This window comes from Myripristis murdjan, chromosome 16 (assembly GCF_902150065.1).
Source record: "Myripristis murdjan chromosome 16, fMyrMur1.1, whole genome shotgun sequence".
Classification (NCBI taxonomy): Eukaryota; Metazoa; Chordata; class Actinopteri; order Holocentriformes; family Holocentridae; genus Myripristis; species Myripristis murdjan.
The window spans coordinates 29,449,188-29,467,891 of NC_043995.1; the positions used below are offsets into that span (position 1 = coordinate 29,449,188).

The following is an 18,704-nucleotide window of genomic DNA, read 5'->3' on the forward strand; positions in this document are numbered from 1 at the left end:
AAAGCAATGTGCAAAAAAAAAAACGTGTGCATAGGTGTATAAAATGTGCATAGACGTAGGTCAATGTGCAAATTTAGAAGAAATATGCAGTATACACAGATGAAATATAGCAGTAAGCAATATAAACACTATAAACAAGGAATATAAAAAAAATAGAGATATGAACAATTTAAACAGAAGTAGTATACCAACAGCTGAAGTTTTCCCATAAACAAGAAATTTAATTTCACTTGGTACCATCATAGAGAGTGAAATACTGTTTTTAGTCATCACTGTAAGTTTTGGTGGTTTAATTACAAAGCAGATAGCAGCAGGTGTTTTCATACCGTTGGCACTAGATGTCGCTGTTTCGCTGTTTTCTCCGGCTGAGGGGGTGAGAGGTCGAAGTGGAGAGGTTCAACACGGTTTTGACAACCAGGAGTGAAGCAACGCCGATGCAATGAGCCGGCCCGAGTCAGGCATGCAGCTCAGCCTTTAGCTCACCGAGAAAACCACGGCTGCTCAACCAGTCCAGGTGGGCAACAGCGGCGACTGCACCTGTTTGGCATCTCCAGAGTGAACCAGGAGACGTTTATCCAGGCGAGTGTGCGCGCATCCTCTCCGAGCTAGCTGCTTATTTAGCCAGGTTAGCTAGCTATCCCGCTAGCCGAGCAGCACAACTTAACTCCGTATGTTGGAAAGCATGGAGGATAACCAGCTTCAGTGCCGACTCGGGAATAATGTGGAGGTGTTGACATAGCTGTGCCAACACTTTTAGACCGAAGCCGGGAACTTGAGGTTTTTGCGAAGTACGTGATGTTTTTGTGGGCTGAGTTCACTGGGTTCGTTTAGCTACCGGAGCTAAGCTAGCTGGATAACGTTAGCATCCCACCCGGTGTCACTGTAGATCCTTCAAAAAGTCTTTTAAAAAAGTAGTTATTCGAGATACCTTTACACAACATGGTATAGTTTAAGCCTAAGTCACGAATACATGTATGAGAGAGCACTGAAACTCGTAAAATGTGTGAAGTGTTTCTTGGAGCGCTGCTAGAAATGGGCAAGACATGAACTCATTCACCCACGCAGCTTTATCCCGGTGGGCTCACAGCTGTTTTATTATGTCGTTTATTTTAGCCAAACACTTGGTCTTTACCCGTACTTTCGATCGGCATTAAAACGTCTTAATGTAATGAAGCTTGGTGTGCGACACTTGGACAGCAGTGGTGTTGGCTTGTCAGCTGGAAGGGGCCCACAAGGAAAAGGTGTTCACTCACTTCAGGTAAAAATTCCGTGTGTTTGTGCTTGGAAATGTGACTGCCGGTGCAATGTCACAAACTGTGATAAATCAGACTAGTGTTGTACTTGTTCACATGTTTTCAAGTCATGTAGAAAACAGCCTACATGTGAGACAATGGACCCCCTTTTTTGGCAAGACCTTGCTCCAGAGAGCCTTCTGTCTTCCATTGATTTTGGTTATACAATTTTTATTTCAAAAGATATTCAGTAAAAGTGCACAAGGCCTTTATTCTTCTGGGTTGTTTTGTTATTTGGCTGTTGTTAAACAACAATACAAGTGAAATAACTTGGGGTCCCCTGGGGCTCCACGCCCCGCACTTTGGGATCCATTGTGCTGGCTTACTCCTCCTGCCAGGTAATGTGTCAGTGTTGCATCACCTCCATGCTGTGTGCATGTGTTCAGTGTCTTGTGATAGCTTTGTTGTGCACTGGTTGGTTATTATCCTTGCATGTGCTGGAGAAAGATATTTTAGAACTGCTCCCTGGCCTGATCTAATAATTTTCCGCTGTAGTCTTATCAGCCAATCCATCTTGATGTAATTCTTTAAAAAGCCCAGATTGAGTTTTCTTCTGTCGTTGCTGTTTCATCTCTCATTGCTTTTATTCTTTCCCGTTACTTCTGTGCAGCCCATGCAAACATTAAGCCGCTTGTCTCTCTTTTTGGTGTTGTGATGCAAATCTTGGAGCTGTTATGCTTCATTTGTGACTTGATTATGGTTACTGATTGACAAGCTGCTTACCCTCTCTCTGTCAGCTGTCTTATTAAAGGTTGTGTTGCAATAATCCTGCAGCCTGCTCTTCCACACTGAGCTTGCCACCACATTCATGACAAGGCTGATGTGCCTCACTGATCACAGGAACATGCTTTCACATTACGGACTTATGGAGAGGAATTTTATAGCTGTGTTACAGGCTGAGTGTGGATGCTGTCTAAACCTCTAAAGACTCTTGAGTTCATGGACATTGTTGCAGCTTTTCTCTCATGATTATTTAAATGGAGGCATTTAATAAGGCATTGTAAATGCATTGTATGCTATGAGAAGTTCTGGAGTATGCCCATGGAGTCTCTAGGCCTTGGAGATGCATTTATGTTGGGGACTTTAGGAAGTGTTGAAAAGAGGTAAGCCAGTTATTTTGCATTCTGTATGCTCAGTGCCTCATTTCTGAATATTGTACTACAAGTTCACTAGCCTAGTCTCAGGGAATTTCGATTCTTCCATGAGCTCAGTGTGGCTCTTTTCTTACGCTAATGTGGTAGGCATGTGGCATTATAAATCTACCTTAATCTGCAAGCCACTTAATTAAACTGCATAGGCCCACAGTGATCCCCTAATTGAATTTGTGCTTACAATGTGAAACAGTCTGTTCTGCGTATCAAGAGCTGCTGTATTGTTTGCAACTGAGTTTGCAGGCATCTCACGTGAAAGGCCTATATGTTCTTTATTAAACTGTTAAATGCCTGGCACATATATGTACAAAAGTACAGGGCCCTTGTGGAAAGTTCTAGGTTAATGCCACATCAGTTAGTCTGGACTTAGTGGCTCTTTGTTGTGGTTTGAGGAGAAATCTTACATTTATTTCTCAGCATAGTAGCTGGTAAATCCCAGCCAACACCAGCTGATTTCACAATTTTACCAGTCAGACGGAAAAGGATTTCCACACAATAGCTTGTCAACTGCCAAAGTGTCTGGTAAATTCTGCAAAAAAAAAATTATCGGCTGGCTCATGTTAGTTTTCCACTCTGGCTTGCTGCGATGCTTTGGTTTAAAAGCGTCTCCCAAACTGTCATGCTTTTGAGAAGTGAATGTCTCGGCATGCCGCCGTGCACAGGGTAGGCTGCCTACAAGCCGTGAACAGAGGAGGAGGAGGAGGAGGGCAGCAGCGGGGGGTGGCTACAGGGCCAGAGCCCTGCTCGTTGAGTTTCCGATCGGTTCAATCCCGGATTAGCTCACTGACGGAGACACTGCTGAGCCCCTGCCAAATCAGGCCCCACTGCTACACCCACGTAACCCCACAGCGCGCAGCGAACTGGACACACAGCTGAGAGATGGAGGCAGGCACTGAGGGTTTTTCCCCGCGAGAGAGTGAAAGGGACCAGAACCTGGCTGAGAGTCCACTTTCCTACAGAAAGACAGTTTGCAGAGGCTTTACTTCAAAGCTCTCTTTTAACCTTTCCAATAGCCATTGTGCTGGCGCACTGGGTCATTGCTCTGTTTACTGTATAGGGTATTTATAGTGGCAGATCAAGAGACTCCTGAGGCGAATTCCACCCGGGGAATGTTTCCGTTGTTCCCGGGGGGACGAGTCGAGCAGTCGCACACGGTGCCTGCTGCCGAAGGGAGAAGGGAGCGCTATGCAAACCAAGAAGCACCACTGAAGCTCAAAAAACCCAGCACCGCCGCTTTCAGGGGACATAAACGGCTACGAGCCAGAGAGGTAACCTGGCCTCCATCAGGCAGGTATGACCACAGAACAGAGTGAGGCTTGTAGGCTTCTACAGTGTGGTGACTGTGTGATAGAGCTGAGTTGTTTTTGGCAGGGTAAACAAATCATGTAACACTGATGTCATGGAGGAGAGCTGTGTGCAGGTGAGAATGGCTTGTACAATTAGACTAACCGGACAGTGTGTGCCAGGGCAGGCAGTTAAACAGAGAAGTTGAGGAGTGTTTCAGGCTGAGCTGAGCCTGTCTGTCTGCTAAGAAAACACAGAGACAAGAGCTGAGATTTAGCCGAGGGGTCAACAGTTGTGAGACTGTGAGTCTGCCTTGGATGGAGCAGACTTTTTTTATTACATCAAGTGAGGTGGCCTCACCCATCCAGAGACACCTTTCACATATTGCTGGACTCAGGTCTGGCTAGCCAAACTCTGTTCAAATAGCTGGCATCCTGTGTTTCTCTGACGGGCTGAATAAGCTCCTCTGCCCTCCTCTTCACCCGCTCTCTATTTCAACCTATTTCAAAACTTCTCTGAAGCCACACATTCTGCAGTTAACAATATACAATATTACCAAAGCTTAAATGAGCTCTGTAAATTGCTTATTAAGTCTAAACAGCGGCCTCAGTAATCTGGAAGTATTAATTTTGTAATGATTTAAAAAAAAAAAAAAAAAAAAAAAGCAGAGAGCAAGCAAACCTGTAAAAAGCAAATGTTTGGTATTGGACATTCATCATGGTTGGTGCAAGTCTCTGCAGGTGTCATTTGTTTTAGTTTTTTCTCTTTGTGTAATGTGTAGTGTGTGACACTTTGCTGCTTGAAGCTTGGGGTCATGATGGCCTGGGGGTGGCACTGTGGTGGGCCAATCAGGTTTATATTGAAAATGCTTGATCCCAGTGTCAAAGTGCATCATTCCCTCCAGTTTCAAAGGCTCAGAAATCACACTGAGTGGACAGAGCCTGATCCATAGTCCTTTCCCCAGGCTTTGATTGTACGGGTTAATAAGTAAAATGATTTCTTGATTTTATAATTCATTAATCTTGTATTTGTTGTGTGATTAATTGGCTGATTGTTTCAGTACTAGTGGAGTTAGGCATACTCACAATCAAAATGGATAATCTTTTTTTTTTTTTTTTTTTTTTTTTTTTTTTTTTTTAAACCAAAGGATCGCGATTAAAGATGTTGTTCAGTCAGTGTTGCCTTCAGGTGTTGCAGGAAATGCTACATGCCTCTGCCTTGGTGCTCATGTGTCACAGCAGTGCTCTGCCCTGTGATTTTCTGGCTTTCATCTGAATGGAGGTGGAGTTTAGGTACCCGCTGCCCTGTAACAAAGACTGTTGTTATCAGGCAGGCGGTGGGTGGGTGTATTTTGTTTTTTTTTTTCCCCGGGTATGATCGATGGAACAGTTAACATCTGTTTGCTTCTGCCTAACTGCTCAACCAGAGTCGCATGTTTTCTATTGGGGAGGGGTGTGTGTGTGTGTGTCTGCACGTTTCAGGTCGGTGAATGAGCTGTGTGTTTGAGTGCTGTCTAGCATGTGAGCCCTGTATGAGTTGGTTTCAAGGAAAAACACACACTGCCCACAGCAGAGTGTGTGCCAACACCAGCAGTATGTATCTAATTATTAGCTGCTTGGGACTCACCAGCTCAATATATGCACTCTGTGTGTTTTGTCAGTGTTTGCCGAGGCTGTGGTTGTGTCTTTGAGACTGGACAGAGCACAGGATTAGCCCCAGTGAGATGCTAGATAATGCTGAGATTGGTCTGTGAGCACCTCTGTGTATACACAGGTGCTTTGTGCTATGTCAGTAATGCATAGGGAGGTGAATTTCCTGGTGGGGGGGGTTTGGGTGGGGTTCTGAATGATTTCTCGATTAGTCAGTGTCAGTCTCAAGAAAGGCTTTTTATTTAAACTTGGCGTGCAGTCAAGTTGAAATGATTTGAATAAAAACCTTTGGAGATATTTCGTTAACAAATTGAAAGTTTGACCTGATGGTGGCGCTAGAGAAAATGTCACGGGGTCATTAAATCAAGGACGGTTTCTCCTGGTCATTAATGAGCACAGCAACTTTGAAAAGATTCAGATGGAAGTTATCAGAGTTTTCACACTCAGAACCAGGATTGGTGGTGGAGGCCAAGGTGAATTCATGACACCCCCGACCCTGAGGGTCAAGGGGAGGGTCTAGGCATAGGAATGAGTTTCTTAACATCTTAATTAAAAAAAAAAAATCTTCAGCAGTTTCTTTTCAAATTAAGAAAAAGAGCATTTAGAAATGTAAAAATCTTTCTTTCTGCTCTATTTCTGCCCTTGTGCTTGTGGTGAACACTCGGCACCAGCCTTGGTCTACTTGACAATTTCTGCATAAGATAGAAACTTTAATCGGCCATATTTAAACAGCTTTACAAAACCATTATAAATTGGTGGGAATAGGCAACTGTGGCGTTGTCCCAAACAAAAGAATAAGCTGTAGAATAAGCTGTCCCCAGTGTGGCAAAAAAGTCAGTAATCCTAGGCAAATACTTGGCTCTCGACCTCATAGGTCATTATGCGACTGTTGCAGCCTGTTGTTACCGAGTAGCACCATAAATCAGTAAGATCACGTTTTCTGAAGGACCTGAAATGTTTCTTCACAGGGCACCAGAAATAAAGATGTACTGTGGTGTGTGGTTTGAGAAATGGTACTGCCAGTCAGTCTCTGTTTTGTGGCGTGTTGCAGTCAGTTTGGCACCGGGCTCCATCAGATTTCTTGGCTACTTTTGAACGTTTCCAAGACTGTTTAATCTAGTTAATAGTAATAAAACTAATAACAGTAAAACACAGTCTGGGACTGGCACTGGTTTTGGCACAAGTCTGGCTTGGCGGTATTTCTTAGGTGCAATTCAACACGTTTTCTTGTCACTTTAGACTGAGGGGAAGAGGCTGGGTGAATACCCTGTCTACCATTGAGAAATGAGCCAGAGAACCAAGTCGTTACCACCTTTTGTGTATCTGGGCCATAGACCCGTAAAGAGTGATATTTAATGCCCCTGTAAGGGATTTTGAATCTGCCCTGTTAGATCCAAAAATGAATCAGGTCCTTTTCATTTATTTCTAGTTGCAGTTCAGTTCCCCATATGATGTCAGATCTCTAGGTTGAATTCGTTAACCAGCTTTTCTTTTTTTTTTTTTTAATTTCTTTTTATGTGTCTTGAATTTGAAGGGCGTGACATCTTTTAGATATGCAGTGCTTGATAAGGGTGACAGATCACAAAGAAGTCCAAAAGTCTGCTGCACCTCATTCCATGCTGTAATAGTAGTTTTGGACTATTAGCTAAATCTTCTGTGAATCACCAGATGGAGGTATTAGTGTACTGACTGACTTTTCCATCTCCAGCCCCCTCGTGTCCTTTTTGTCTGAAATCCAAACAAGCAGTTTGCCGTTGGCACGATCGGCAGTAGTGCTTAAGGTTGGGTTGTGCCCAACTTTGTACCTTAATCGTGTGCGTCTTCTCTGCCAGATAAACACAGAAATGTGGTGATCTAAGGTTGGAAACATAGTTTTTGGAGGCAAAAGAGGCAAAGTTTAAAAAAGGAAGAGCAACCCAGGTAGCACTTAGCTAGATGCTAAGCAAGGGATAGCACAGCCCATCTATTCAGATTGTTTTGTATCTTATGAATTAGCTTAGGGTAATTTGTCTTATATAGCTCATCTATATCTGGAGGTGTGGTAGTGTCTAATTATCTTATACTGTCCTCGGGCCATTTAGGCTGCCAGGAGTAGTGGAAATGAGATGTGCGGAAGCAAGACTAGCAAAGAGGGTGTTCTGCAAGCAACTCCTCACATTGTGATAAAGCCATAAATTGTCTTAAGACAATCTGTTAACCCTTAACCCTTTGGCTTCCTCGCTCAGATCCCTGGATGCCCCGCGGTGCCCCATCCTCGGCCGCCCAGTGTCCCCCGATGGCCGGCAGCTGACCCCGCCCCCCAGGATGACGCTGCGCGAGCGGCTCAGAGAGAAGATTTCAGCGGCCTTCTACCACCACGGGCTGCTGTGTGCCTCCTACCCAGTACCCATCATCCTCTTCACCTCCGCCAGCATCCTCACTTGCTGGTAGGCATCCTGTCTTTTCATGCATGTGTGTGTGTTTACATATGTTTGTGTGTTTGGGGAGCTCTAATTTTACTTTTTACTTGGAGAAAGGGGTACTTAGTGGTACTCTTGGTGTTCCCAACTGCACCCATAACCTCAACTTCAAATATAAAGCCAAAGCCTTATGGGAAGTCAACAGAGCCCGAAGTGATATCCTCAAATTGCTTCCTTAGTCTGCCCAGCAGCCCCAAAAAACAGAGTACTGATTTCATAATGAATGATTTCATAAAAATGTTATAATGATATGCACAGAGAACAGTAAGACAAACCTAGCGTCTTACTAGTGATCTTAGTGAAGCTGGAATCAACAGATTAGGAATAAAAGGTGATAAAAAGGTAACAAAAAAAGGATATTGATTTTTCAAAATTAAAACCACTTGTTTTTTTTTTTAGTTTAATACTTGATTGATCAAATAATCATTTGAGCAATTCATACTTACATACGTTTTCAACTTCGTACTATTTTATAGTAATAAATAAATGAATAACTCTCACCATCAGTTGCTGACAGGGCCTCCGTGCCCTTTGTCCTCTAAATGTCACATCTAAAGTCACTAAAAATCACAAATTGGGCAACATGTGTGTCTGTGAGTTGCATTACACAGATTTTCACTTAGCGTTGGGCAATTTGACATATGTCTTACAAATAAGAAGTGTCAAGTTACTGTCCAGCACACACCAGTCAGACAGCGATTTTTACATAAAATAGGATAAAAAATTTCACTTTGTTTTAATAAAAGGAGGCTGTGTCAGATTGAATGAGACACAGTCACCACAAAGCTGGTTTCTCCTGCGTGGGTACATCGCTACAATCAGGAGCAGACAGGTCTGTCTTAGTCACAGCTCTAAGACTCCTCGCATCGTGACACTGATCGGATTGGGGATTCAGCAATTCTTCATATTAAAACCAGAAAATTAGCTTGATAACAGCAGCTGGCTGACAGAGAGTCAGTCATCAGCTGGCTGGCTGGCAGTCGGCGCTTATGGAAACCAGTGTGTCTGCGAATGCAAGCCTCAGGAAGGGAATTTGATTTTAGTCAATTAAAAAAAAAATACTGCAGATAACAGCAGAGGAGGTGCAATCCAGAAGGACATGTAGGTGCAGCCAGAAGTGATTTCCAGGTTGCATAATTTCAGCTGTTTCACAATGGTGACACATCAGAGCGTGTGTGTGTGTGTGTGTGTACAACTGAGTTGTCACCCTGCCTAACAGAAATGTACTATGTTGCTTTACTATTACACTATTTTATTATCAGTACTATACAAAGTCCAGTGTTTGCCATGTATTGTTAGTATTTGACCATCTTTTGCAGAAATTAAAAACCTGCCAAGTCAATTTTAGGTACCATGATTCATGAAATCAGTAGCTCTCAAATTGTGTTAGTGAACACTATAATAACCACTATGATCATAATTCACAGAACATATGACTCAGTGCATCTGTGCCCCTTCAACTCGCGACACGTGGACATTGCTTTGATAATCAGATAAAAGTGTAGTAATCAGATCATGTTTTTAGTGCTGTTATGTTTATTAAATAAACTAAATCTGGAAACTGCACAAACTGTCGAGTTTTAGTGACACATACATGATGTTTTAGAGGTCTTTGAGTGAGTGTGTGATTCAGTGAGTGAGAGAGAGAGAGAGAGAAAACAATGTTCTAATAGTGCTGAGGTCTTTTGCTTGGGGCTCATGGCAGTTGTCTATGTGTGACACAGGGGTTGTGTGTGTGGTGCATTTTCCTACATTTCTGTGCAAGATAATATTATTTCCTCCCAGTTGTCTTACTAGCACTTTTTAAGTTCGGGGTTGCATCAAAGCTTGACAGAAGTATTGTGGTTGTATAAGTGTAAGCAGAGTAAATGGAAGGGAAAGTGATTGGACTAGTATCAGGCTCAGCTCATCTGAACTGGCCATCTGCACACACGCAACAATCCCCCATTGCCTCCACAACACACACACACATACACACACACACATATACACATACATCCGCTCTTGTTAAATCACTGGTCAGAAAAGAGGACATAGGTCAGAGATTGGTCCAGCCTTCAGTAATAAAGGCATTGTAAAACAACCCCCCCGCAAAACACACACACACACACACACACACACACACACACACACACGTGCATCTGCTGCGCGCTGTCCTCACAGCACCTTACAGCAGGGGTGCAAACCAAACGGCCAAATGACCGCCACTCGGGGGCAAAATGAAAGAAAAGAGCCTGAGGTTGGGGAAATTAACGGGATGACCAGAGCAGAGGGCTGTGAGAAAGTGGCCCCGCGAGAATGGGAGTCCTGTCACTCCATCTGCTTGTCAGGAGGGGGGCCGGCACGGCACAAAAGAGGCCTTTGTGGAGGTACAGTGACCTTCAAGAGGGGAGGGAGGCGGGTTAGGGGGGCAGTGGGAGGGAGGAGAAAAGAGACCAAGAGAGAAAGACGAACACAGGCAAGCTGTGTTTCCATCTGTCTGTCAAGTAAATTTCAAAGGAGAAATTGGTAAGATTTTTTATTGTTTTGTGCCCCATAGCACAAAATGAAAATAAGCTACAGACGCAACAACATGCATGTCTCATGATACAATTTGATATCCATCATGGCAATGACTGCAATTCAGAACAACCACAATATCATGTAATAAATGAAAGCTCAGTGACATCAGAGTATGACTATGCAGAGATATGTTTGACAGTGAACAGGACTTTCTGTGCACAGCCAATATTTGCAATCAGGGGCTGGTCGGCCGCAGGATGAACCACCGCACACATGAAGAAGCAACGGGAGAAACGCGTTCTTCGCTCCCAATAAATTCACAGTAAAGTTATTTCAGTGTGCGGTGGTTTGTTTTTGTCTTCGCAGAAATATGTTAATGTTTGAGCCACAGATCTTTCTAACAGTGACACTATCTCTCTAATCTGTTACAAAAACTTATCATTACAAAGTGTAAGCAATATAGTTAGGGTGGGAAGCTTGTAAAATAGTTATGGGTACCGCAGAATAAAATGCAGATGATTATATCATCCTTCACATTTCTGACTCACAATATGTTTTGGCAAATATTGGCATTGTCATATAATGAATTTCAGTATATTGATGTATATAAAATTCAGCAATTACATGAGCAGTTTATTATTGTATAGAGAATACAGTGCAATGTGATGCAATCTTGAGAGCTGTAGAGTGAGGTCTGATTTGCAGGGCTTATGTTGGGAGATTACACTTTGGCTCAGACAAAGATAGTGGGTGTGGTGTATGGAAATAATTATTAGAAATATATGAGTAACATATCACAGTATACAGTTATATGTACTTCCATGTTTGGTAAAATATGTGGAGATGACAAGGGAGTGGAGTATGAGTAGGAAGGGTGATGTGTAAACTGGATCAGACTGGTATAGACAGTGATTTCCTGCACTTTGCTGGTGCTGTTGATTGATACTGTTGGCTCAGTGATTTCTCTGACAGGTACTGAGATTTCTGGGCTTTCAAAACTCCCTTTGTGGGCTGTGCTGTGTTTAAACAAACCTGCAGGACTTGGAAGACACAAGACACACTCCCAGTCCCACCTGCAGATACATAAATCACTGGACTTCCTAAGGTCATGTTAGTGCAAACAGGGATTTACTCTCAAGACTTTGAAAAGCAACCAAATTCCAGAGAGTTGGCAGATTGTCATTATAGCGAAAAACTATATCAGGTGATTTGAGATGAGCACACCCTCAACCAGAAATGAAGGAACTGAAATTGTTTTGATTAAGCTATTGATTAAGCTTTTTTTTGGTCCTTCATCTGTCCCCTTCAGCATTTAATTTTGCCACAGGTTCCCGATGACAGCCCACCTTCCAGGCTCACATTTCATACATGTGATGCGTCATGGTGGCACTAAGTGGTTATCATGGTTATCACGGGCATCTCTCCAACTTTAGAACAAAAACCGGACCAGGTGCGGCTCCTCAGGTTGTGAGGTGTGAGTCAAAGCCAGGTTTAACCTCCCTTTTTCTATAACTTGACATCTTCACACCAACATTAGACCCTGGTCAATTCCACAGATAAGCCTGTATAAATGCTCTGCAGAACGACGGCCTGCTGGCTCCTGGTTGCCTACACCTCTGACAGGTTGAATACTGTATTTGTGCAATGACAGGCACCACTCTCCAAACTAATGCACTGCCACTTCGCACTGAGCAGAAGGCACAGGTGTCATTGTTGTCTTGTGTGCCATATTGGTGAGTAATTTCATGTGGAAATTGACTCACCAAGACAGATAATGTGATAGCATTTAGTGAGCAGGGTGATTTACTTGACAGTCATGCCTCTCCGTTTTGGCCCTGGAAAGTTTCTCTTTATGCTGTGAAATTGTGTGCAATGCAAAACTGAAACTTTGCAGTTAATTCAGTATAGATGTCTTTCTTCCTTTTGGAAGAAACTCCTTGGAAATCTGCTTATACTTTCCTCAGTCAAGGTAAACACAGATGTTTTTCCTTGGTTCCTGTCAAAAGGAAAGCTTAGTCACTGAACACATGGCCATTTTTAGTCTTATGCTATTTTTAACAGCTGAATATTTGCATGACTCCTTCTTTTAACCAGAAAAGAGGGTCAGGCCTGTGGTTTCATCATACGTCATTGCAGCAATAATTGACAGTGCTAGAATGGTACATAAGTATGAATAGCACACTGAAGAAATATAAGAGGTGCTTATGATCTTATTATCTTGATTATCTTTCAAAACACACAGTTCTTACTGAGGTGAGTCTTGTCCTAAAAACTGATGATGACATCATTGTCAGGCTTAGTAATGCTTGAGCACCGACCGTTTTCTCCACCCGACGCTGTTTTAAAGTTTTAAAGGCACCAGTGTGGAATTAGCAGTGTTTTTGTTAATCCTGTGATGTTGGCGTATGTGAGCAGAAAGCAGAAATAAAAGAAGCACTCACACACTTGCGCACACACACACACACACACTCTCTCTCTCTCTCTCTCTCTTCATTAGGGGGATATTAGTAAATCTTGTTGAGGCTTGTCCTGTTATATATCAGTCTAATCTGGCTGACTCAGAAGCCAGTTTCTCATTCGGGGTTCGGGGGAAAGAATGTGGTAATTCTGGTAGCCAGGGGCCCAACCAGCGTACCCCTCCATATACACACACACACACACACACACACACACGGGGCTGTGAAAAGTGGTGTGGTCCCCAGAGGGAACCTGTTTCATAAGAGCCAGTCCGTTCCCTGGAGAAACAGGGAACAGGTCTCTCTAGTTAATACTTAATCTGGCAAGAGAAGTCATGGGAGGCCCTGGTTTCATGTTCTCAGAGAAGTGTACATAGTACATACGCACCACACACACAGCACACACACACACAGCACACACACACACACACAAACCTGCATGTGGCTGGTGGAAACATCCCTCAAATGTTTTTTTTTTTTTTTTTTTTCTAATTTATTTTATTTATTCTTGTGTCTTCTTGTGTGTCTTCTTTTAAAATGTTCTTGTGAGTTTTCTTTTCTATAACTTTTTAAATGGCACTAGGGAGGACTGCGCCTTTCAATTTCGTTGTGCTTGTTGCAATGACAATAAAGACATTCCATTCCATTCCATGTGTACATCGGTCTATCCCCCTCTGTGTATTCTGTATGCATGTGTCAGCTTTTATGTGAAAATAAAAGTTGTCTTCCTCTTTTTATAGCAACTATAATCTATTGATTACTTTGTCTATTAATTAGTTATTCATTTCATCTATCAAATGTTCCAAAAAAAAAAAAAAAAAAATGCTAAATTCCCATCACAGCCAAAAAAGACCCAAGTAATTTTATGATATGAAACCGAAAAAAAAAAAAAAAAAACAAGCAAATTTTATCACTTGTAGCTGTAATCAGCAAATGTTTGGTATTTTTACTTGGTAAAAGGATTACTCAGTTATCAAAATCATATTATATTATTTTTTCTGTTGATGGACCAACCAATTAATTGAGTAATTTTTTCACCACTACATAGCAGCCTAACCTGGGTAAAGGTTTAGTGGGTCCAGGCGAGGCCTCATCTTCCTGTTTGAGTTTCCTCAAACATTTGGAACATTTTTACAGTCATGGGGTAATAATCAAAGAAAAAAATGCAGGAAAAGTTTAGAGAAAAAAAGAAAACACGGATCTACTTTACAACATAAAACATGAAAGAATTTTAAATTTTAAGTAAGACCCAAACACAAATGATAAGATTACTGTCAAATTTTAGCTTAGTTTTGTCTGAATTCAAGTAAACTAGAGCACAGCACCCTTAAGGCATGCTAAAATGAATCACGTCTGCACTCCTTCAGCATTTTAATCTCTCCTACACGCATGTGCCTCATCCCTCCTCTTTGTGCCCTCACCCTGTTTTTTTTCCTCCTTCCAGTTATCCATTATTGAGGCTGCCTTTGCCTGGAACGGGTCCTGTGGAGTTCACCACAGGAGTTCGAGACTACACTGTCCCTTCCCATGAGCCCCAGGGAGACCTCGGAGAACGGCCCGACTGGGTAGGAGCAGGTTACACACACACACACACACACACACACACACACACACACACACCATAGTTCTTATGTCCATTTTATCCTTATTCTAAATTCATACATTCAAGCATACATGCAAATCTAATCTTCACCCCAAACCCAAAGTCTTAAAAATAATGATAATAATGATATAAGAACAATACTTTAAATGAATAAGAGAAGAAAACAAACAACAAAGCGGGTCACACAAATGTAATCAAAGGGTTTCAAACAGATATATCGAGCACAAAAGCCCCACACTAACATGAAGATAGTAAAATGTCCTCGCTTCGACAGAAATGTCTAAACCTCAAACTGGTTCTCACAAAGGAAGAAGTCTGTGAACACACACACACACACACACACACACACAAGGTTCACAGCAAGAATGGAGGCTTATAAATAATGAAAGCAGGAGGCTGAGGCGAGGCGATGGCTCCTTTTCTTTGTCAGCTCGCTGCTGTTTAAGAAGCGTCATCCTGGAGGTATTTCATTCTAATCTCACATCAGTCGGGTTGGGTTTGTAATGTAAGATAACAATAGTCCGAAGCAGGGCGGGAAACTTTACAGCACTCACCGGCCACTTTCGCTGTTTGACCTGATTTTTGGAATATTAAACAACCTCCAAACAGTGGCTGGTTACCTGCCAAAGTGGCTGGCAGGGGAGACAAACACACCAACCATAGTAGCCAAATGCACCAGCCCAGGCTGGCTGGTCGCTGGCTGCTGTTCAGCTGCCTTGAAGTGACTGCTGATAGGGTGTATGTGAGGACAAATGTGAGGACATTTATACTGCAGACGAGCTATAGAACTGATTTGTCCTCCTGACACATTTTTATCATCCCTCTTTGTTAATGTATGTGTTGATTGACACTTGGGTGGTCTGATCGCAAATTAACAGCTCCAAAAACAAGAGTGAATGGGATGCAGCGCCATGGGAAGGAAAGTATGGTAGAGTGGACTCTTAATGTGAAATTCAAATTTGAATGCAGTTTGTTTTTGCAGTGAGATGTCGGTGTCTTGGGCAGAGCTGCTTCACTGATGGGCCAGCGAGGGAATAGTATGAGTGGGGAATGCTTGGAAGATAGTGACAGCATGGATTATAGTTCGGCAAGGAGGAAGAAGGGAGTAGAGGGGGATGGAGTAAGATACAGAGAAATCAAAGTAAGAAAAGCAAGGTCTGCCAGAGGTCTATCAGAAATCTGATCTCAAGTCACTGGAGATGCATTTGAGACACACGATAACGCCGAGTGTGAACGATGATCTCTCTGCTGTCCATTTGTGATCGGCTTAACTGAACAGGATGTTAAAACAAGTGTGAACAGGGCTTGTGTCACATGTGTATGTATAACTGTGTGTGTGTGTGTGTGTGTGTTTGTTTTAGTACCGGGGTCCTCCAGTGGCCTACATCCAGCAGGTGTTGGTGAAGGCGGCAGTGTCTCCGTGGGACAGCAGCCTGGTGCCGGTCGACGTGTTTCGGTCGCCACTGGGCCGAGTCTTCAGCCTGCTGGAAGAGATCCGCAACCATGTTCACTCTGACAGGTACACACACACACACACACACACTTAAAACAGTGCAGACAGGGCAATGAGAGCAATGGTAAAACTTGTGGACAAAGTGCTGCATACACAACTTTGGTTGAAGTGGCATTTTCACAACTTATTCACAGCTGCCTTTAATGGTGTCAGTGAAGATAAGATCAACTTTATAACAAAATTTTGGTGATATTCATGTTGTAAATGCATCAGGTCTGGTGAGTGGAGAAAGTGCTGCAACATCTGGAGTGTATGAAACACCAGTGGCTAAACTCAGACGGCCTGGTGGTCTAACTTAAAACAAGGTTGTTATTCTTAGTTTGTGAGAAGTTGACATTTTGGAGATTCAAACGCTTCAGCTGAACATGAGGATTTGTTGTTGCACCTGCTTTTCTCTTCCTTTTCCAGTAAAGATTAAGTAGAAAATAAGTGTGAGCTATCCCTTTTCCATTTTGAGGTCCGTGAGACGAGCATGCGCTGCCAAACTTTGGGTTTGGTTGGCTCCAGTTCCCGGCTTGGCTTCCCGTTCATTTACATGTAATAAGTTATGCAAAGTTCAAGCTATTTTGAAATGAACGAAATATCGAACAGTCATTTAAGGTCAATCGTCTTGTTTTCCCAAAGTCATCATGGTAACAAGAAAGCACTCAGCTGCTGTGGTTGACTGATGTCCTGCTATGTCGACTGGTGTGGCAACATGGTGAACGCGGCTTTAAAGGCCAGTTCATGCATAGTGCCCCTCTACTCCTTCCTAATTGGAGGCCAAAGTTCAGTTTAGCCCAGTTAATGTGAAATATTGTATATATTTCACGTTAATGAAAATGAAGTATTATAAGCAACAGCATACTGCAACAATATAGTAAATGGTAATATGAGAAAATGGATCTGGATGATATAACTTCCATTTCTTATGGAAAATATGACTTGATCATGTAAGTAAACCTCTGATGTTTGATAATGTACATAAACCTCTCAGTTGTCAAACATGAGGACATTTAGCAAACAGTTCAAAGACAGGCAAATGACATTTTTCCAAACCATCGCAGTGATGTGCTTTGCATGTAAGGAAAAAGGGTTACAGGTTTTGCAAGTTTGGACCTGTGACTTCTTTATGAATCTTACTGCATCTCTAAATGAAGCCAAAAATACAGACCATAGTCAAAAATGAACTTCCTTATGGATAATTTCAGAAATAGTTCTTATTATTTCTGTCCAAAACATGTAGAAACTCACACAGATTAAAGTCCTGAGGTGTTGTATGTCTGTATTTGCTGATAGATAAAACATATTTTCCTTTACAAATACACTCAACTGCTGGTTGTGAGGTTTGCCGATATCAAGTACAAACACTTAAGCCTGCTTGCAGCCTTACACCAGTAACCCTTTTTTTTCCATCGTCTGTCCTTTCCTTCCTCTCTCCACCCTTACTTTTTTTCTCACCTCTGCTCACTTCTTCTTCCCCTGCTCCTCTTCTCTTCTTTTCTCTCATCTCTTCACCACTGTCCTCACCTCTCTCTCTTACACCTTCCCCCTTTTTTTTCCCCTCATCTTTTATGTCCCTTTCTTTTTTCTTCCTCTTTTCATCTTGTCTCCTTTCTGCTCCTCCTTCACAATCATTTCTTTCTTCTCCCTGTTTCCACACCTCTCCGCTCCTCTTCTGTCCTTCTGATCTCCTCGTGTCTTATTTCCAGCACTGGCGTTCGGAGTCTGGAGGCGCTGTGTCTCCAGGTAACAGACCTGTTGCCAGGGTTACGGCGGATGCAGTCTGTGCTGCCCGAGCATGGCTGCCTGCTCGTCTCACCGGGCAACTACTGGCAGAACCAGCGGGAGCTCTTCGATTCGGATCCCGACCCCCTCAAGACCATCCAGAAACATGAACCCAAAGGCCTGCACACCTCTGCCACGCTGCGAGGTAGGCAAGGCAGCGTTTTACGCACAGAGGTAGAAAGATGGAGGGAGTACAGGGAGGCATGAGACCTGGAAGGCTGCACAAATAATCACAAAAAGTCAAAATTCAAAATATTAACTACTCCATTTTCTGAATCCTAAGATTCTACACTTACTTTATCAGAGAGGTGGATTCTTACAAAATCTGCTCCACCATCGTCAAACATAATAATATATCCTCCGTCAGTAATTTCAAAACGCTTCGCAAATTAAACATTGTAATAAAAGAAATTGGCAAAAAAAACTCTTCTCTCTACATTTTCTTGCATTTATATGTCATAATAAATCATACATATTCACGAGTCTGGACAATAATTTAACACATTTGACATGTGAGCTGTCAGATTTGTTGAAATCCGTGTCAAAACACCAACATTATTACAATAACACCATCAGAGCTATATTGTTGTTTTTTTTTTAATGAAGTGACCCCCCTTCTAGCCTTAATGGAGAAGATGAATAGTCAGCGCATGGACACATAAAAAAGCTGTTCATTTTTCTATCAGACAGAATCTGTCAGAAAAATCAGTCAGCATCACAATGCGCTTTGTGACTAAACGCGGTGCACATCACTAACATGACAGTTAATCATGTTAGTTAAACATGCTTTTGATTATTTGACCTGGGTTTTATTTATGTTCCCAAAAAATAACGGGACAGGATCATTCTGCAAAGTTGATGTACATTTTCTTAGTCTAGAGTTAGAAAAGTTGTTGTTTATTGGATTTTTATTGATGGCATGCAGGTAAACATAATCAGCTAATGGACATGGTCAGCCAGTGAAGTTTGTACTGGCTGCTTCAAAAAGTTTTGAGACTCTCACACAACAACACAGCCTTCGCCCTTGA

General features: G+C 42.5%; 1 protein-coding gene across 4 annotated transcripts in view; it reads left to right on the plus strand.

Annotated features, from left to right (window-relative positions):
* Positions 1–357: 357 nt before the first annotated feature.
* scap (SREBF chaperone) overlaps positions 358–18,704 on the plus strand; it is a 45,704-nt gene continuing 27,357 nt past the window's right edge. The window contains exons 1-5 of one of the 4 annotated variants that reach the window (XM_030071849.1): positions 358–579; positions 7,602–7,802; positions 14,238–14,358; positions 15,758–15,915; positions 17,601–17,821. In XM_030071849.1, coding sequence (XP_029927709.1) covers positions 7,681–7,802; positions 14,238–14,358; positions 15,758–15,915; positions 17,601–17,821 — 622 coding nt within the window. In that variant the 5' untranslated portion in view covers positions 358–579; positions 7,602–7,680. Of the gene's footprint in view, positions 580–2,184; positions 2,396–3,258; positions 3,735–7,601; positions 7,803–14,237; positions 14,359–15,757; positions 15,916–17,600; positions 17,822–18,704 lie in introns of those variants that run through there. The other 3 variants (XM_030071850.1, XM_030071848.1, XM_030071847.1) reach the window with 3 other exon arrangements.